We start from the raw sequence: 21,835 nt of genomic DNA on the forward strand, positions 1-21,835 counted from the left end.
CCCATACTCTATATTTGTTTTTATTTTAATTTCAAAAAACTTAAGAGTGTGTAATATATTAATATGTTAAATATCAACCTAGGAACACTGGGAAGAGTCAAAGCTGCATGCCATATTTATTGCTCTCAAAGCTATACTCAAGTTAGGGAGAGTGCCATAAGTACATACGATAAAAAGTGTAACAGAATTGGGAGGGAGTGAATGACATGCAAAAAAAAACCTGACCTAATTCAAGGCTGCCATAGGTATTTCAATGCTCTATGGTTTTCTAGTCATTTTAGCAGCAAAAGTAAGAGGAAGAAAACTTCTGTAGATTGATTGATTTGAAACATTCTAGAGACGGCAGTTTTTATGACATAGTACTTGATTACAGGTAGTGGGGGATGATAATGGGGATGGAGAGGAGGACAGAACTGAGAGATACTTATATGTGAGGCTAGTGAAAAATGAAATGCTGAGTGGGGAATCTTCCCGGGGAGGTCAGGAGGCTATGGTGAGCTTAGTGCTGCTAGGAGGGAGTTGCTCTCACAGAGTTGGAGAATGTATTCTGAAGTCTGGTCCTCAACTTTGCAGGTCCAGATTTATACAGCAGTATTACCTGGAGCTGATCAGAATCTCAAAATGCCAATTAATAACAGGAAATATTTATTACTAGTCAAGTCAGGTATAGGGCAGTTTCTTCTGAGCTGGCATTATCGTTTACCACTGAAGAACGAGGAATTTGAAGGCAAACTGTGGACTCGGTGCTGCTGCCCACTGTATGACTAAATTTCCACCCTCATGTATGACTGAACCTTTCTAAGCTGCAGTTTTCTCCATCGGAAATTCTTTCATGGTTGTAGGAAAGGTTAATAGATACACATAAATGGTTTAGTACTGAGCCTAGCCCAGAGTTACTACACAATGAATATTGACTAATGTTGTTAAAATGTTGTTTGGTGAATATAGAAATAGAAAAAAAGTAAGAAGTGGGATGAGAATATGCAGACGGGTAGGTCTGAAATAGGAGATTTCACCCACATACCTCCTAGAATCACTCCCTTAGTTACTGCCACTGTGAAAATGTATTTCTCTAGTATGTTGGGGTAGAAAAAAAGGTTGATAGTCTTCTCATTTTTTGGCCACTCGGTATGGCATGTGGGATCCTAGTTTCCCGGCCAGGGATGAGCCCCTGCAGAAGTGAGAAGTGCAGAGTCTTAACCACTGGATCACCAGGGAATTCCCAAGATTGATAGTCTTAAGGAAAATTTCACCCACGCCCTAATGTGGTCTTTCTCTTTGGTTAGGGCACGACTGTCTGGGAGCTTGAGTTAGGCTGACTCAGTCAGGTTTTCTGACGCTACACCCTAGTCATTTTGCCTCATACATCCCTTACAGATAGAGAGGTATGAAGAATGCATGAACCTACCACCTAGCTTAAAGAAGAAAACATTGCTAGTGCAATCGTAGACTCTGCTTAGAAAGCAGCGCTTGTGTTGCTTCTTTGTTGCCCAGGTAGTGCATGCTCATTGCAAGTAATGATTTGGCTCCTGCTTCACTCTCACAGGTACCTAGTTGACCAGTAAGGGGTTGAGGGTGTTTTGCTGTCCTTAGCTCTATGCTTGCCCTGTAGAGAAATAATTGCATTAACTTGTTTTTTCTTTTTTTAACCTGGGGTGGTTTGTTTTTTTTTTTGGTATTGTTTTTATCTGTTCCAAACAGGTGAAACTGGACAGGGTTCTAAAGAATCCCATCGAGGAGACCCTTTGGAAGATCGAGAAAATACTAAAGAATCCACATCATCATGGAAAAGAGTTTCTTTTGAGAGGTAGCTCTCAATGTCTGTGAATTTAATCAAAACACATTATGCTTTTCCTTCTACTAAGAGTTAAAATTGCACACAGTATACCAGAATGGCAGCAAAAAACAAAGCTAATGTGAATTTTACTAACTTCTTGTGTTTTAAACCTCCCTGAGAGAGTCTTAAGCACCTTGAGCTATGTATAATCTCAACATTAACCGCCTACTTAATTTAAAACATTCCCTTGATCACCGAAGTAATTTATGTTCCTTGCAGAATACTTGGAAAGTACTTGGAGTAAAAAAGAAGCAAAAAACAAAGAATAAGATGAACTGTATCATTCAGAACTAAATAACTGCTTATTAACATTTTGTTGTAATTTAGTCTTTTTTTTAAAAAAACTGTATTTTTCTTTTGAGATTTAGTCATATTGTCTGTATAAGTTTGTTTCCTAAATTTTAAAGTTTAACACATCTTTTCCTAACTTGATAAACAATAATGATTTTTAATCACTGTATAACATACTGTGTGAATGGGTGCATCATAATTTACTAAATCACTCCTCTTCAGTAGAGGTCGTTTTTTAAATATATATTTATTTTTTAAGGTAATACATACTTTAATTTTTCTCCTCTTCTCATATATTTAAGCTGTATTCAAAGTCAAAGACTATGAATGATATAGGGTGATTCAGAGTTGCCACATTACTTTCCCAAAAGGCTGCAAATGTTGGATGCCCACCAGCAGTATAAAAGTGCTGGGTGACTGCACTAGTGGTCGTCCACCGGTATTGTTGCCTATTAAATGCCAGAGTTTCATCGGCAAAATGTAATGTTGTAACAGGCTTGATTATACTTCTGCTAAGTAGAGGTTGAATATCATACTAAGATTTTTTTTTAAAATATCTGATTATCATTTATTTTGTGGAGTCTGTCAGTTTGAAAAGCACAAGCAAAGCCTTCTTATGTAAATACAGCACATTGTGGAAAATGTGTCTAAAGAAGACTATCAGAAAATAAATTTGACTTAATTTTTCATTATTAGATTAAAAAATACACAAGTGCAAAAGTAAAACAATAGAAGGATGTTTAATACAAATTTAATATCCTACCCAGATTCCCTTCACACCCCTAAAGTATCCAGTATTTATTGTTCTCCGTGTGTCTTCTCTTATACATTTAATCCTTGACACTTTATACACTGCTTTTCCCACCATACATATATCAGATAGGCAGCAAAAGGGAATGTTCCCTTTTTCCTCACATAGTGATGACCAGTCTGAGCATTCGTAGGCAGGCTGCTTGAAGCAGTTCTCGGGATCCTCTCTGGAAGGGCCCTTGTGGTCAGGCCAGGCCATGAGTAAGTGAGGAAACTCTTTCAGGTGTTCCTTATCGTCTGGGGCATTGGGCTCCTCTTGGGATGGAGATGAAGCAGAATCCACTGGTGAAGTAATTAGACTTGGAGACACAGCACACACCTTTTCTCTAAGAAGTAATGGTGAGTAATTAAACTTTAAATATCAGTTATTATTCAGCATACAACTATGAAAATGTAAATCGTTATACTTAGGGGTTTTTAAAAGTTGAGAAGAATAGAGAGCCCTAACTGAATATCAGAATTGAAATTCCAGAATACTACCATTACACACTAAATATGAACAGTCGTCCAAAATGAGTCAAGTGGGAGTCCCAGGTGCACGGGCAAATAGGTGTATGTAAGTTTGTCATGTAATATGTGCGGCTTCCCAAGTGGCAGTAGTGGTGAAAAAGCCGCCTGCCAATGCAGGAGACACTGGAGATGTGGGTCCGATCCCTGGGTCTGGAAGATCCCTTGGAGGAGGGCATGGCAAGCCTCTCCAGTATTCTTGCCTGGAGACCATGGACAGAGGAGCCTGGTGGGCTGTAGTCCCTAGGGTCACAAAGAATCGGACACGACTGAAGAGACTTAGCACGCGTGAGTGCACATGTGGGACTTGATACCCTAGGAAGAAAATCCTGGGTGCAGCTTCACAGTTTAGTCACATTCAGAATACCCACTAAGCATAGTTTTCCAAGCCGGGTGACTCATTTCTCTCCGAGCTTCAACCAAGTCTGTACATCCAGAGGCAGTTTTTCTCCCAGGCTCAGGCCGCATTTCCGACAGTCTGCTGCTAATACAGGCCTGTTTCGAGCCTCTCACCTCGCCATGCTCCAGCCATCCCACTTCTGTTCTGCTTGTCTTGCTCTTTTCTTGTCATCATATATTGAGTTGGCTGAAAAATTAATTTGGGTTTTTACATAAGATGGTACAGAAAAACTCGGACAGACTTTTTGGCCAAACAAGTTTTTTTTTTTTCTGGCTGTGCTACACAGCTTGAGGGAATCTCAGTTCCCTGACCAGGGGTTGAACCTGGGCTGCAGGAGTGACAGCCCGGAATCCTAACCGTTAGGCCAGCAGGGAACACCATATAGTTTCTTTTGTTGGGATACTCTTCCTCTTTGTCCCTGGCAGACTCACTCTGTACAAAGCCTGGCCTCTGAGGCTCTGTATTCCCACAGTGGGGTCTCCTTGCCTTATTTCACTAACACCATTCTCAACATTGCACAGTCACTTTCGAGTTCGACGTTATGTAAACTGAATTGCAGGGACAGCAGCCACCTCATACACATTCAGTCAGTATTTGTTCGGTGCCTTCCCTGTGCCAGGCAATGGTGATGCGGTGCCAAACACACAACTCCCTTCCCTCGCAGCACGTATATTCCACTGGTGGGGGCAGTCAGTAAATAAGACAAATAAGTGAAGTGTATAATAAAATTTTTCATGTTTGTCTTAGTATCCCCCAAATTAGGAAAACATCAGGCCCACAGTAAGTATTTTTTGGAGTTGAAGAACAGGAATGGTAGAGTTGAATGAAGTACATTAAATTATGGCAGTCAAGGGGCCCACATTCTCTTCCAGACACCGTACTGGCTGTGTGACTTAGGACAAGTCCCTTCTCTTTTCTGAGCCCGTTTCTTCCAGTGTGAAGATAGAGAATTCAACAAAAGCATCTCTGAAATCCTGCACGTCAGTACTCTTAATCCCAAAGAATAGACTCACCTTTCCAAGGAATTGTGTTCAAAGAGCCTGAGCCTGGGGGGTCAGACAGTAGGCCATAGACGTACACTTGCCACTATGGGCAAAGGAGCAGAATACCAGAGTCAAGTGTAGGTAATGCAAGAAGGTTTCTTCAAGGCAGAGAGTTGGATGAAAGGGATGGTGGCTTTAGAAATGGTATTCTGTGATAGCCAGTGCATGTAGAAAGGTTGTATCTATAAAAAGTGAATTACTTGTTTTCAGATTTTAGCTTTTCAGATGAAACGCAATTCAACGGAAAAAGAAAAGGTTGAGAGAAAAGCCAGGCTGAGGTGTTTGGGTTTGATATCATATGGTGGCTTCTTTTTACATTGGTTTAAGTCATTAGATTAATGTCATCATATACATTCTTAGGCATCTAATTCAGACTTTAATTCCCAGATTGTAAGTCTTATTGCAGTATAATGGACATATTATTATACAGGTATACAGTATGATTCTTTATTTGTGTATATTGCAAAAAGAATACCACAGTGTGTCTTGTTGTTCAGTCACTCAGTCGTGTCAGACTCTGTGACCCCACGGACTGCAGCATGCCTGGCTTCCCTGTCCTTCACCGTCTCCTCGAGTCGGCTCACACTCATGTCCATTGATCAGTGATCCCATCCAACCATCTTGTCCTCTGTCGCCCCCTTCTTTTCCTGCCCTCAGTCTTTCCCAGCATCAGGGTCTTTTCCAGTGAATCAGTTCTTTGCATCAAGTGGCCAAATTTATTGGCGCTTCAGCATCAGTCCTTCCAGTGAATATTCAGGGTTGGTTTCCTTTAGGTTTGACTGGTTTGATCTCCTTGCTGTCCAAGGGACTCTCAGTCTTCTCCACCATCACAATTGGAAAGCATCAATTTTCGGCATGCAGCCTTCTTAATGGACCAATTCTCACATCCATACGTGACTCCTAGAAAAACCATAGCTTTGACTAGATGTACCTTTGTCAGCAAAGTAATGTCTCTGCTTTTTAATGCACTGTCTTAGGTTTGTCATAACTTTTCTTCCAAGGAGCAAGTGTTTTTTAATTTCATGGCTGCAATCACCGTCCACGGTGATTTTGGAACCCCAAAAAATATTCTGTCACTGTTTCCATTTTTTTCCGCATCTATTTGCCATGAGGTGATGGGACCAAATGCCATGATCTTAGTTTTTTGAATGTTGAGTTTTAAGCCAGCTTTTTCACTCTCCTCTTTCACTTTCATCAAGAGGCTCTTTAGTTCCTCTTTGCTTTCTGCCATTAGGGTGGTGTCGTCTGCATATCTGAGGTTGTTGCTATTTCTCCTGGCAGTCTTGATTCCAGCTTGAGCTTCATCCAGCCTGATATTTCACATGATGTACACTGCGTGTAAGTTAAATAAGCAGGGTGACAATATCCAGACTTGACGTACGACGTACTCCTTTCCCAGTCTTGAACCAGTTTGTTGTTCCGTGTCCAGTTCTAACTGTTGCTTCTTAACTTGCATACAGGTTTCTCAGAAGGCAGGTAAGGTGGTCTGGTATTCCCATCTCATTAAGAATTTTCCAGTTTGTTGTGATCCACATAGTCAAAGATTTTAGCATAGTCAGTGAAGCAGAAGTAGGTATTTTTCTGGAATTCCCTTTTTCTATGATCCAGCAGATGTTGGCAGTTTGATCTCTGGTTCCTCTGCCTTTTCTAAATGCAACTTGAATATCTGGAAGTTCTTCGTTCACATACTGAAAAAAAGTATTTTTAAACCTTTTCTAAAATTGAGCCTAGCTTGAAGGATTTTGAGCATTACTTTGCTAGCATGTGAAATGAGTGCAATTGTGTGGTAGTCTGAACATTCTTTTGCATTGCCCTTCTTTGGAATGGGAATAAAAACTGACCTTTTCCAGTCCTATGCCCACTACTGAGTTTTCCAAATTTGCTGGCATACTGAGTGCAGCACTTTAACAGCATCATCTTAGGATTTGAAGTAGTTCAGCTGGAATTCCATCACCTCCACTAACTTTGTAGTAATGCTTCCTAAGGCCCACTTTACTTCACACTCCAGGATGTCTGACTCTAGGTGAGTGATCACATCATCATGGTTATCTTGGTCATTAAGACCTTTTTTGTACAGTTCTGTGTATTCTTGTCACCTCTTCTTAAATATCTTCTGCTTCTGTTAGGTCCAGATCATTTCTGTCCTTAATCGAGCCCATCTTTGCATGAAATGTTCCCTTGGTAGCTCTAATTCTCTTGAAGAGATCTCTAGTCTTTCCCATTCTGTTGTTTTCCTCTATTTCTGTGCATTTTTCACCTAAGGCTTTTTTATCTCTCCTAGCTGTTCTTTGGACCTCTGCATTCAGATGGGTATATCTTTCCTTTTCTCCTTTGCCTTTCACTTCTCTTCTCTTCTCTTCTCAGCTATTTGTGAGGCCTCCTCAGACTACCATTTGGCCTTTTTGCATTTCTTTCTCTTGGGGATGGTTTTGACCCCTGCCTCCTGTACAGTGTTACGAACCTTCATACATAGCTCTTCAGGCTCTCTGTCTATCAGGTCTAATCCCTTGAATCTATTTGTCACTTCCACTGTATAATCATAACAGATTTGATTTAGGTCATACTTGAAAGGTCTAGTGGTTTTCCCTACTTTCTTCAATTTAAGTCTGTATGTCTAATTAACATTCGTTACCTAAAACTTACCAACTTTTTCTTGTAATGAGAACTTTTACGATTCACTCTATTAGCAACTTTGAAGTATACAACAGTATTTTTTCTTAAACCTTTTTAAAAATTGAGATACAATTAACATACAATATTATATAAGTGTCAGGTATACAACATCATGATTCACAATTTTTAAATTTTATACTCCATTTGTAGTTTTTATAGGTCTTCCCTGGTGGCTCAGATGGTAAAGAATCCACCTGCAGTGTGGGAGACCCGGGCTTGATCCCTGGGTGGGGAAGATCCCCTGGAGGAGGGCATGGCAATCAACTCTAGTATTCCTGCCTGGAGAATCCCATGGACAGAGGAGCCTGGCGGGCTACAGTCCATGGGGTCACAAAGTCAGGACACAACTGAGTGACTGAACACGCAGTTATAAAATACTGGCTGTATTTCCTGTGTTGTATGATATATCCTTGTAGCTTTATTTTATATATAATAGTTTGTACTTCTTAACCCCCATCCCCATCGTGTCCCTCTCTCCACTGGTAACCATTAGTTTATTCTCTGTATCTGTGAGTTTATTTCCTTTCTGTTACATTCACTGCTTTTATTTTGTAGATTCCACACATAAGTGATCTCATATATAGTATTTGTCTTTCTCTAACTTACTTCACTTAGCATAATGCCCTCAAAGTCCATTCATGTTGTTGTAAATAGCAAAATTTTTCATTCTTTTTTATGACTGAGTAGTATTCCAGCGTGTGTGTACATAAACCATGTTTTTTCTATCCATCCGTTAATGGACACAGGTTGCTTCCTTATCTTGGTGATTAGAAATACTGCTGCTCTGAACATTGGGGTGCACGTGTCTTTTCAAATTAGTGTTCTCTTTTATTTTGAATATATAGCAAAAGTGGAGGTGCTGGGTCGTATGGTAGTTCTGTTTTTAGCTTTTTGAAAAGCTGCGGCATTGTTCTCCGCAGTCGCTGCACCAATTTACATTCCCACCAGCAGTGTACAAGGGTTCCCTTTTCTCCACATCTCCACTGACGTTTGTTATCTGTGGTCTTTTTGATAAGCCATTCTGACAAGTGTGAGGTGATAATCTCATTGTGGTTTTAATTTGCATTTCTCTGATTAGCAGTATTGAGAGTCTCTACATGTACCTGTGGCTATTGTATGTGTTCTTTGGGAAAATGTCTATCCAGGTTTTCTGCCCATTTTTAAATTGGGGTTTGTGTTTTTTATGTTGAGTTGTATGAGCTATTTATATACTTTGGATATTAACCCCTTATCAGTCATCTCATTAGCAGATGTTTTCTGATTTTAAAGATTGTCTTTTTGTGATGGTTTTCTTTGCTGTGCAGAGCTTTTAAGTCTAACTAGGTCTCATTTGTTTCACTTTCATTTGTTTATTTTTGGTTTTATTTCCTTTGCTTTAGGAGATAGATCCAAAAAGGTATTGGTATGATTGTTTCAAAAAGGGTTCTCCCTATATTTCCTTCTAGGAGTTTTATGGTTTTGGTCTTATATTTTGACCTATAATCCATTTTGAGTTTATTTTTGTATATGGTGTGGGAAAATGTTCTAGTTTCATTGATTAATATGTAGCTGTCCAGTTTTCTCAGCACCACTTATTGAAGAGACAGTCTTACTGTATTTTTTGTTTTCTCACAGATTAATTTCAGTCTGTATATATACATGATTGTTTTAAGTTGCTGATCTCTCACTTTCAAGTCCTTTTTAACAGCCCTGCATTTGTACACGCCTCCCCTCACAGTTATTGTTTTTGATTTTATATTGTATATCTAATTATTTTGTGGATCCCTTAACTGGGGTTCCCTGCTGGCTAAGTGGTAAAGAATCCACCTGCCAGTGCAGGAGATACAGGTTCGACCTCTGGGTTAGGAAGATTCCCTGGAGAAGGAAATAGCAACCCAGTCCAGTATTCCTACCTGGGAAATTCCATGGACAGAGGAGCCTGGCAGGCTACAGTCCATGGGGGCGCAAAAGAGTTGGACATGACTTGGCAACTAAACAACAGTTCCTTATTGTGGATATTCATGATTTTGCTACTTTTGTCTTCTAACCTTATTAGCTTTGTGTGTGGGTGATTTCCTACCTTTTCTGTGTGGCTGCCTGTACCAATGAACATTTTCATTTCATAATTTTCATGTTTCTACTTATAGCCTTTTTTTTTTCATTCAGAGGAGTTCCTGTAACATTTGTTGTAAAACTGGTTTGGTGATGCTGAACTCTTAGTTTTTGCTTGTCTGTAAGGCTTTTGATCTTGCCATCAAATCTGAATGAGAGTCTTTCTGGGTAAAGTGTTCCTGGTTGTAGGTTTTTCCCTTTCATCACTTTAAATATAGCCTGTCACTCGCTTCTGGCCTTCAGAGTTTCTCCTGAGAAGTCAGCACACATCCTTGAGGGAATCCCCTTGTTTCTTCTCCCTTGTTGCTTTTAGTAACAAGAGCAGTTTTAAATTTTTACCCTTAGAACTAGAGTTGTCTTGTAATGTGGGACTTCCTGCACTTCCTGGACTTGGATATCTGTTCCTTTCCCGGTGAGGGAAGTTTTCAGTTATTATGTCCTAAAATATGTTATCAGCTCCTTGTTCTCTCTCTTCTGGAACCTGTACAATGGGACTGTTAGTACACATGAAACTGTGCTAGAAATCTATATAAAATGTCATTTCTTATCATTTTCAAAAATTCATTCAGTGCCCCTGATTTCCACTACTCTCTTCTAGCTGGCTGATCCATTCCTCTATATCATTTAGTCTATTTTTAATTCCTTTCAGTGTATTTTTCATTTCGGATATTGTATTCTTCATTTCTGTTTTGCTCTTTATTTTCTCTTTGTTAAAAATTTGTAGCTTCTCATTCTGTGCAGCTGTTGTTCTCTCGAGTTCTTTGATCATCTTACACAGTCACTACCCTGAGCTCCCTTCTCTGGTAGATCTTCTGTCTCCACTTCACTTAGTCCTTCTGAGGTTTTACCTTGTTGCTTTGTCTGGAACATGTTCTGTCACCGCCTAAGTTGCTGTTTTTATTTTTATGTATCTGGTACATTGATTATGTTTCCCTACTGAAGAAGTGGCTTTTTGTTGGAAATGCCTTATGCATCCCAGCAACATGTCCCCCTCTCGTCACCTGAGCTGTATGCTCTAGCAGTTGTCTCTATGAGGACTGCATTGGGCCTTTGGTTGTGGTGGGCTGTTTGGTACACTTGGTTGGCCCTTGGTCCAGTTGGTTGCCAGGCCTTGCCTTGTGCAGAGGCTGCCAGCTGCTGGTTGGCTGGTCAGAAGATGGCTAACTGTGTAACCTCAGAGACCCCCAGGGCTAGTGCTGGCTCAGTGGTGGGTGGAATCAGACCCTTGAAGCCTGCAGAGCTGTTTCCTGCTGGTTGGTGGGTAAAGCCAGATCCTGGCTTAGTGCTGCCCTATACATGGGCAGAGCAGGTCTTGGAGTCTGGTTGCAGAGCCCAGGGGTCCCAGAGCTGGTGTCTGATTGCTGGGTGTGGACAGTTCCTGACACAGTTGGGTACAGGGTCTGGGGTGTCCTGAAGCTTGTGCTGGCCTGCTAGTGGCCAGGGCCAGGGCCCAGCTGTCGCAGTGAGGGGTCTGGCCTACTGCAGGACTAGTTTTCTTGCGTCTGATGTCTGTCCCCTGGTGGGAGAAACTGGTCCAGAGGCTAGAGCAGGCTCCTGCGAGGCCAGGGCCAGCGGATCTAGGTCTTGGAACTGCTGCATGCCCACTGGTGGGTGAAGTTCAGGGGGTCTTAAGGCAGCCTATCAGCTGATGGGTGGGGCTGTGTCCCTGCTCAGTTGCTTGGCCTGAGGTGTCCCAGCACTGGTACCTACAGGCTTTGGATAGGGCCAGGTCTTGGGGCCAATAAGCTAGAGGTAGGATTCCACAGTGATGCTGGCCAGCACCAAGGTCCACGTGGCAGGAGTTCCTCACAACAGCTGCCACTAGTGTCTTTGTGCCCGGGGTGAGCTGCCGCTGCCACCTGTCTCACCAGGAGACTCTTGAGTTCAGGAAGTGGGTCTGGCCTAGGCTCCTCTCAAATTACTGCTTCTGTTCCCAGTCCCAGAATAGAGATTTTGTGTGTGCCCTTTAAGAATGAAATTTCTTTCCTGCAGCCCTTTGGACTCCTAAAAGTAATCACCACTTGCCTTCAAAGCCAGATGTTCTGAGGGCTCATCTTCCCAGTGCAGGACCTTCAGGCCAGGGAGCTCACTCCTTTGGGAGAACCTCTGCAATGTAATTATTCTCCAGTTTGTGGTCACCCACCATACCTTGGGGTATCGGACTTGACTTTATTGCAAGTCTGCCCCTCCTACCATCTCGCTGTGGTTCCTTTTTGATGTCTTTAGTAATAGGAGATCTTTTTTGGTAGGTTCCTATCTTTTTCATCAACTGTTGTTCAGCAGATGGTTGTGGTTTTGGTGTGCCCATGAGAAGAAGTGAGTTCAGATTCTTTGTACTCTGGCGTCTTGGCCATCCTCCCTTCCTTATTCCTTTTCTGTGAGTAAGGAGAAATCCCTTCCTAAGCACCTTGTAATAAGATACACAGAAGGATCTCATCATGATGCAAACCTGGCCGAGGCAGGCTGCTCTGTGACTTGAGTTGGGGAAGCGGTGGTGAGGCCTCTGTAAGGCCTGGGTTTGCTTTACAGTTGGCGTGAACCAGGCTCATGGAGGAGGAGGCTTCTGGCGCCCAGGGCACTGCCTGCTCAACACAGTATTAATTGTAGTCACCATGCTGTACACTGGGGCTTCCCTGGTGGCTCAGACAGTAAAGAATCTGCCTGCAGTGCCGGACACCCGGATTCGATCCCTGGATTGGGAAGATCCCCTGGAGAAAGGAGTGGCAACCCACTCCAGTATTGTTTCATGGAGAATTCCATGGACAGAGGAGCCTGGTGGGCTAGTCTGTGGGGTAGCAAAGAGTCGGAGACGACTAAGCAACTAAAACTTTTACCTACTGTACATTAAATCCCCATGACTTAATGGGAAGTTTGTGCTTCTGTCTTCACTCATTTGTTTTACTGCGGACCCTTTTTTTTTGTAAATGAGATATTATGTATGTATTATATAAATACTTATATAATTTTTTTCTTGTCTCTGCCATGCAGCTTGCGGGTTCTCAGTTCCCTGACCAGGGGATGAACCCAGGCCACAGCAGAAAAAGTCCAGAATCTTAACTGTTAGGCCACCAAGGAAATCCCTAATTGAAATATTATTAATGTTTACAGTAGAGAAGTTCACAATCTCTGCAGTGATAAAACAGTAGGTTCTAAAACAATCTGAAGATTGAGAGATAATTAAATGTGTAACTTTCACTCTGACAAAAGTTCTAGATGATAATTAACCATGAGTTTTTAGGAGAAATTCCATCAAAAATGAGGAAATCCATTTTGTTTATGGGGAGTTTGTGTATTGTAGATTTCCAAGGCAGCAACGTGTCCAACTCTTTGCGACCCCATGGACTGTAGCCCACCAGGCTTCTCCATCCATGGGATTTTCCAGGCAAGAATACTGGAGTGAGTTGCCATTTCCTTCTCCAGGAGATCTTCCTGACCCAGGGATTGAACCCGGATCTCCTGCATTGTAGGCAGACACTTTACCGTCTGAGCCACCAGGGAAGATTAGCAAAGTGGTATTGCCTCAATTTCAGAACTATTTTAGTACTGCTTTCTATGTAATATAATAATAATATGGAGCTGATTCAAAATATTAACCATTCAAAAATTAGACCAAACTTGGGATTTCCCTGGTGGTCCAGTGACTAAGACTCTGCACTCCCAATGGAGGGAGCCAGAATTCATTCCCTGGTCAGAGAACTGGATCCCACATGCCCCGACTAAGACCTGGGGGCATCCAAATAAATAAAAACAAATGTTTTTTTAAAAGAAAAAAAATCAGAACATTGGTTTGACCTATAAATCTTTGATTATGGTTCCAACCAAGACTTCTAGCTCAGAGATACACCTGTGCAACAGTTGGTACTTCTACAACTCTGGCCCTTACTTTTCTAAAGCGGAGGAATGAAACATTGTGTAAAACTGCTTTTAAGTTACATAAATGATTCTGGGCTACAGAACTACAGGTTGCTATTAGCTATGACAAAGTAATTGGTATTTCAAGAAATCAGACCAACATAGTTCTATGATTTATGTCATTTTCTGATATTTTTATCCTCAAGATACTAAACTTTTAGCTTTTAGTCTAACAGCAATAAAGAAATTTTACCTTTAATATTTTCTAGGTGCCCAAGGTCCTAATGAAATGCAGTCTAAAAAATCCTCAACCCTACCATGCTCTAGCTCACAAGAAGAAGCAGTGTTGAACCCTCCCTCTAGTTTTTTGTCCAAGAGCAGGACATCCTTTGTTGAAGACAGTGAGTAGTAATGCACAGAGTTCTTGAGATTGTGGCTGGGAGCTGGCGGTAGCTGATCGTGAGCAGTGCTATTAGCCTTTTTACTTTTGTTGCTCTACAGTTAATGCAATTCTTGGTTTTACATGACCTCATTTGTAAATGTTTACTATTAATTATGAACTTGGATGTCTTCTGAAGATGGTCTTTGGTCATATGTTTGCATCCACTATTTTATTCTCTAAATCTTCTCGAAGGCTTTAGGACCGTAAGAGTCTCTGATACATTAGTTTATGAGTTGGTGGTCTTCAAATTATATTAAGTTGAAAAATATTCTCATTTCATATTATCTCTAGGATTTTCATATGGGTAGTATTATATAAAGTCATAGTTAATGGCTAACTTTTTATAACATATAGATGAACCATAATTTATATAGCTATTCAAGCCATTTAGGTTTTTAGTAACTTTTTAGGAAACTATTATAATATTAAAATTATATTCTTCCTGATTTAATTAGGTCCCTACTTGTTCATTGAGAATGAGTCCCTATTTCCGTTGTCTTTTCGGTGTACTTTTCTTAAAAACATTTTCCAGGTTTAAAATGTATTTCTAAGTAGTGTGTGTGTGCACTTGTTTGTATAGGGTATATGTATATGTGAAACGATTCATGTCTGAATGTCCACTTTGATTTGTCCAACTAGCAGGAATTTCCTCTGTGGATGTGATCCCAAGTGCTAGGAAGTTAGGGGAGCCTATCCGGTCAGCTGTCCCTTTGCATCCCCCTTACCACCCTTCAGAGCCTCGAGCTCCCTGCCCCATAGGAAGAGAGTACTTGCGTTCAAGTCACTGCTCCCCTGCCATGAATTCTACCGGAGAAGGCACAGCATTTTCTACGGTAAGTGGAAAAGCTTGCTTTCAGCTGGACCAAAGCCTACAGATTTATTTAAAAGCTCTCTGCTGGAATAGTAGTCAGGAATACTGCACTGACCAGAGAGCACTGTAGTTCTTAGAGTTCACCTCTGCACACACCTGCGTATTCTTAGCCTGGGAGACAGGGGCAGGATGACTGTGAAAGGGGAAATAGGATGAGCCAACACATACTGAGTGCTCATTTTGTGTTAGGCACAGTTCTGCATACTTTACAAATATTGGATAAATTACTTCTTACAACACAGCTCTGAAGTAGATAACTATTTTTATTTCTTATGGGGAAACTGAAATACAGGGTTTAAGAATCTTGTCTGAGGTCACACAGCAGTTGTAGAATTAGGATTAGAATTCCGGCATTCTAGCTTCAGAACCCATACTGTATGTATCTAATTTAATAATTGAAATTATTTAACAGAAAGTATAAAAAATAATCTTTCAGCCATATTCCTATTAATCCAGCGTGAACTACTATTAGCATTCTGGCCTGTTTGCTTCTACTCTTTTCTTTGAAAATAAAAGCCTCCTTTATACAGTCATCATGTTCCTATTTTCCCAGCAACAAGAGCACTCAGGTATATGCCAAGGGTAGATGTGTTTAAAAAATGATACACTGTCATTATTAAAAATTGAAACAATACCAAAAAAGTAAATTAGCATTAGGTGACCGTCATTCTAAACATTCTGAGCATCAGTTTAGATCAGAGGGTGAACGGATAAAGAGAGAAAGGGATCATAGGTTAGTGGTTACTTTGAGGGGGCTTGCAGGGGTGGTGGAAGGGCTTCTGAGTTGTTGGTAATACTCTTTTTCTTTACTGAGTGGCAGTTAAATGGAAATAATCATTTTGAACCAGTTCTTGAGAAGGACACTAACTTCAGTTTTAAAAAGGTTTCTTTTAAATGTGATTATAATACAGTTTTTACTTAAAGGCATTAAATTTAATTTTACTTTAATAGAAGAAAAAGATAAGTGAAATTAAAGAGCTAATTAAACATCAAATGTTTCTTAACCACAAGAAATATTTTCCATAAGATTCCCTCCAAAGTTAAGATATACATTGTTTAAAATGTTGAATTTATATTCATATTTTAGAGATTTTGCCTATTTGTTTTGAACTGTTTCTGTTGACTTCATCATATGAAAGAAAATGATTTTAATACTTTCCGCTTGTGATTTGATCATTTTTTCACTGTCCAGGTGTAGCCATAACCTCTATAAATTTTCATATTTGAGACCACTTCACTTGCCTTTGTATTTGAATGACATCCTGAGCCATGCTTTTTCTTTGAGGACAAGTTTACAGACATTGCTCCATTCCTTTGGCATTGGTGATCAGTAGAGTGTTTTGACAAATGGGTTTTTTAAAAAGGCAAAACATGGAGAATAAAGGGACCTAGCTTTCTATCACAGGTCCTCCCTCCCCATCACACACAATATGTTGTTTTTTATGTCTTCCGTATGTCTTTTTCAAATCAATTCTCCTTTGTTTTTAATAGGAACCAGACAATAGAGTTTCCTTAACTTCCAAGTTGTCTAAAGATAGCAAACAGGAAATGTATCCAGCTCGGGACCGAGGCCCTAGGACAAGGAAACTTCCCAGAGAACGAAGGTAACAGTGCTGCAGGCTTCAGTGTTTACAGTTTGTTCGCAAAGGGATGTGAAGAGTTAAGGGTGTACTCTCCAGATTTAGCTGTGAAGGCCAGTATGAAACATACGACAAAGCATGTATTACAGTTGTTCTGAACTAAGTAATGTACACTTGTCTGTTTAAATGTCATATCACTTTTTATTACAGATATGAAAACAGAGCTGCAGTCTCATCCTGGGATTCACCTTTCTCCCAGAGGGCAGGGAAAAGGTTAACAGAACAAGAATTACATGCAGTATCAGAGAAGCTATCTCAGCGCCTCTCTGAACTAGACTCGGCAAGTCTAATTTTTTTTGTCTTACCTGTATTGAGATTGTCCAATTAAGATGAGAGCTAAGCTTTATGAACTAGAAAATAATTTTATCTTAGTTACTGTGAAAATCTTCTGTAAGTCAAGCAGATGGGACATAGGCTGAGAAATTATCTCCTAGCCTTTTATGATATAACCAGATTTGGTACATATTCATCCAGATTTTATCAAATTCTGATTAAATAACAAATGATTACATTAAACCATACATATTTAGATGCATATGTATTGTTTCTCTTTGTCACTAAAGACATTTTGATATAAAATTGGATGAGCTCTGATTTTCAAAAGATACTGTAGTTTGGAGATATCATTGAATAAATATATTAAGTCCCTATGTGACTTACTATTAAGGTTATTGGAACTGATAGCCTGTGGCACTGATATATATCCTTTAGAAACTCTGCATAAGTGTCTGAAAACTTGTGCCTGAACCTGTGCCTGATTATCAGAGAAAGCTTTTAAAAGGTTTTATCTGTCTCATCCTTCCAACTTGCATTCTGCTGAAATCAGTAACAGAGGTTAAAAAGAATTTTCTTGATAGATGTTAAAAAGTGCCCTGGGTGACCGAATGAAAGAAAAGACTGGCTCCGAAGAGAATATTGGAAATGAAGAGGTGGGAAGTGGAAATGACGAGACCCTGTCTCAGCACAGTGATGGCATTGTGGAGTACGGACCGAAGAAGCCAAGGCCAGGTAAAGCCTGTATGCGTTTCGTCTAGATCGGTTTGAATTTTATCTTGTTTTTTGTTTGGAACATATTCTACTGTTGCTTAATTTTCCTGACTTTGTGGTGGTTTCTGAGCAGTATGTAAAACAGCCACTCTCTCAGTCCTGAAGGAGTAGTCTTGCACAGGAGAGGACTCTTAGCATTCAGCCCATCTCTAGCTCCTGGTTGGTTCTCAAATCTTTGTGGTTGTCCTAGCCACTCTCTTCATTCTTAATGGCTCCTGGTAGTTGAGGGTGTGCCCTAACCCTTTTTGATGTGGGTTTTTTGTCATTTGGGTCACTCATCTAGTGTCTAGATTCTTTTCAGAGGAAATTATTCCATATGTAGTATATGTTAGTGTCTCTGGAGGAGATGAATTCAGGAGCCTGTATATTAACATCTTGAACTGGAACCCTCTCACCCTTCTCTTTTTACTTAAAAAAAATTTTTTTTTTTAATGTTTTAATTGAAGGATAATTGCTTTATAGTATTATGTTGGTTTCTGCCAAATATCATGAATGTTGATGAATCAGCCATAGATATACATATGTCTCCTCCCTCTTGAACGTCCCTCCCACCTCCCTCCGTATCCCACCCCTCTAGGTTTTTACAGAGCCCCAGTTTAAGTTCCCTGAGTCATATAGCAAATTCCCATTTCACCTCTTTTTTCTTTAACAGCATTGTGTTACCTGTCTAAATATGCTATTTTTAAAATTTATATAGATACTATATATATTATTGTGCAACTTTTTTTTTTCCTGTTAACATTGTTTTAAAAATGTGTTCGTACTTCTGGTTCACTCATTATAACTACTGTGTAACCGAGTTCATGCTTCCTTGGTGACTAAGACGGTAAAGAATCTGCCTGCAATCCAGGAGAGACCTAGGCTCGATCCCTAGGTTGGGAAGATCCCCTGGAGAAGGGAATGGCTGCCCACTCCAGTATTCTCAGGGCTTCCCTAGTGGCTCAGACAGTAAAGAATCTTGCCTGCAATGTGGGAGACGTGGGTTCAGTCCCTGGGTTGGGAAGATCCCCTGGAGAAGAGAAGGGCTACCTGCTCCAGCATTCTTGCATGGAGAATTCCACGGACGGAGGATCCTGCCGGGCTACAGTCTGTAGGGTCATGAAGAGTCGGACATGACTGAGTGACACTTTTCACTGATTTCGTACAGTGTATCTCATTTATATGAGTGTGTGTTTTTATTTATGTATATGTGGGGGTTTTTTGCTTCCAGATTTCATAACTACAAACAGTTCTGCAATGAACAACTTGTAATATGTGCGAAAGTTTCTCTAGGATCCACATCTTCCAGAATTGGTAGATCAGGGGATTACACTTTCTTATCATTGCCAAATTCCCCTCCAAAGTGATCGCACACATTTGTACTTATATGAGCAATGCATGACAGTTTCCGGTTTGCCCCATCCTTGCAGATGCTTCCTACTGCTTGTTCAAATAACTATCCCATTTTCCAGCAACTGAAATTCTGCATGTTTTGCATTCATTTTTATCTACTTTGGTCATCCCTTGTTTCTCTAGAAACAGTCCATTTCTCATCGAGAACTTACTTTTCAGTTTTTTTTTTTTAACCTTAAGAATACTTTTTCCTTGTCTTGATTATTTCCTCTCTTCCCTGAGATTTGGCTTAGGTAATCTCTAGGAACCCTCACCCTGTAATGTGCATGTTATACCATTTTGAAAACACATTGTAAGTTAAAATGTTTGGTTTATTGGATCTTTAATTTCTAAAGAATACATTGTGGACATAGTAAAAATGTTATTAAAACACCATTTAAAATAGATTGTGCAAGTTAGTTTTACTTAACTTGAGAGATTTAAATTAAGAGAGTAAAGAGATAAAAGCTCAAGGACACTTTACTTCTCTGGAAAAATTTATTTAGAAAGTTATCAAACCTTTCAAATTTCCTTGATGTCAGAGCTGTATTGAATTATTTACTTTTCCAAAAAGGCACAGAGTCCCCCTCTTCACAACTAGCAGATTCCTAAATGTATCTATAAACAATGGGACATAAAAAAGTTTGTGGAGGGAACTAATTTGTTAGATCTCACAGGCAGTGTGGAATATGGGGGCTGGATCACTAAGTAGGGAAGAACAGGACTGCTTAAAAAGGCTAAATAACTTCTGTATATAAGGTGCTGCTTTATAAGGGTAAGGTGTGTGTGTGTGTGTATATATATATACACACACATATACATACATACACACTTACATCCCCCTCCTCAGGACCTACATAGGTAAAAGGTTAGCAGACACACTGCTAGGATGGTTTAATTTTTTTTTTCCCCTCTCTCTACCAAGAATACTAAGTATAGGCCTTTGTGTGCAGCAGGCATTCCACATGTTGCTCCATTTTCAACCCAAAAGTGAATATAGAAACTTAGTACTTCTTTGAAACATTTTGAGCACATATTTATGTGCATCTGTCTGTTTGCTTGGTATGATTAAACATACAAATAGAAATCACTTAGAGGAGAGCACATTTAGCACGTTCACAGTCTCTTTGGATTTGGTAAAAATCAACTATTTGGTGCCAGCTTAACATTTTTGGCGCTCAGAAACTCACGGTATGTGTCTCTTTTGTGTTGCAGGACTTGCCATGCATAGAAAGGCACCCTCCAGATCTCATTCACTCTCTCCATCTCCAGTTAACAAAAACAAACAATTCCAGATGGAGAGAAAAAGGCAGCGAAAACCCAAAGAAACAGATATCCGCCGATTTCAAGCACAGGTATATCCCATCTCTTGACTGTTACTAGGCAGCAGGTATTACCATTATTTACCCTCAGCCAGATGCTACAGTGAACATGCTGTTGATTAAAGGCATAAAATGCATTTAAGATTCTTGAGCTGAGTGGATGACAAAATCATGTGACATGGCTTTTATGTCCCCCATTATAAAACTTGTACTCCTGAAACTCTAACAAAACTAACCTTATATAGCCCAGTGCTCCAGTGGATTAAGAAAGTGTATCAGTGTAGACTGATATTTTCAGAGAGAGGTTTAGAAATAAAGAGAACTTGAGGTGGATTAAATGTGACAGACCATTTGAGTTACAGATAGGATGAAAATGCCCGAGACAGGAATGAAAGATGGTTAGGGTTCAACAGGAAAATGTATGATTTCTGAGGATTCTGCTGTGGAATAGTGATTTTGAAATGTAGCATAAATTTAGAACATTTAAGTTGTTTGCTATAGTATGTTTTATAATGGTAAAAACTAACTCAGGATGTAATTCAACATGTAACTTCCATCCAAGGGTGTATCAAAATAATTATAAACTGTGGGAACAAAAAAATAACATTAGGTAAAGTTTTATGTCTCAGTTAGGTATCTGTTAAATAATATATGTTTATTGATCAGTAGCCTGAAAGGAACTTTAAAAAAAGTGATTCGAATGGCAGTCTTAGGTAGATTTTTTTTTCTTCATTTTCATTTGTATGTTTTTAATAACTATAATATCATATGGCCTTTTCCCCTGTAGGCAATAACTGAGGCATTTGAAAAGGAACTAAGAAGAAATAAAGTTCAAGAGAATATTGGACCTCTAGGAATAAATGACGAGGAGGAAACAGTGGGTAAAAGTCTCTACTGTAATAAATGCCATTTGATCAGATCAGTGGAAAGTATAGAGATGATCTTTTTGAAAGGAAAAAAGAATCAACAGAACCTTAATCATTAGCCTCTTAGAAAAAAGCAGAATTTCATTTCATGGATGTGGATTTTCTTTTATTCATAGGGTAACCAAGCTGCTAAACTGTGGTACCAGAAACTCTAGTGTTTTTTCCTGCCTGCCTGAAACTTCCATCAGTTTTAAGGGCTTCTATTGTTTTATCAGTTCACCAAGGCTTTAAAGACAGTCTGGGCTGACAAGTTAAAGAGGGAGAGTAAGAGAAGACAGAAAATCCCAGTTCTAAGCTTGGTTGGAACAAACCCAAAGCATAAGTTTTCATTGCCTTTCAAAGGAATAGTTACAGAAGCTAAATGAAAGCATGGAAGAAGATGCTTATGCTAAAATGTTCACAAACCAGGATATAGAATACAGTATGGTTATAACTAAACATTGGTTTAGAACTTCTGTAATCCACATGGAAAAGCCTGTCAAAGAAGCAAGCACCTCAGAACACTGAACATTGTCAGTTGTCGTATTTAGCAGGTAGGACTAAGGCAACTATGAAACCTGAATTCAGTGCTTTTTCAAACTCCACGGGCTGCCAGAAACTAAAGAGGTATTTACCTTAGAGTCTGAGTAAGGTAGTTTGGTTGGGAATTATGTTGACTATTTTTGCTGATATGTAATATTTAAGATAATATATGAAAGAGCTATTGGACTTC

The 21,835-nt window shown here is 39.8% G+C and overlaps 1 protein-coding gene across 1 annotated transcript in view; it reads left to right on the forward strand.

Moving 5' to 3' along the window:
• CEP95 (centrosomal protein 95) overlaps positions 1–21,835 on the forward strand; it is a 36,455-nt gene that overhangs the window by 8,575 nt on the left and 6,045 nt on the right. The window contains exons 4-12 of the mRNA XM_052658299.1: positions 1,702–1,807; positions 3,162–3,277; positions 13,774–13,905; positions 14,586–14,779; positions 16,309–16,421; positions 16,608–16,737; positions 17,315–17,465; positions 20,091–20,230; positions 20,985–21,074. Of these exons, the coding sequence (XP_052514259.1) occupies positions 1,702–1,807; positions 3,162–3,277; positions 13,774–13,905; positions 14,586–14,779; positions 16,309–16,421; positions 16,608–16,737; positions 17,315–17,465; positions 20,091–20,230; positions 20,985–21,074 (1,172 nt within the window). The remainder of the gene's footprint in view (positions 1–1,701; positions 1,808–3,161; positions 3,278–13,773; positions 13,906–14,585; positions 14,780–16,308; positions 16,422–16,607; positions 16,738–17,314; positions 17,466–20,090; positions 20,231–20,984; positions 21,075–21,835) is intronic.

The sequence above is a fragment of the Budorcas taxicolor genome, chromosome 19, assembly GCF_023091745.1.
Source record: "Budorcas taxicolor isolate Tak-1 chromosome 19, Takin1.1, whole genome shotgun sequence".
Classification (NCBI taxonomy): Eukaryota; Metazoa; Chordata; class Mammalia; order Artiodactyla; family Bovidae; genus Budorcas; species Budorcas taxicolor.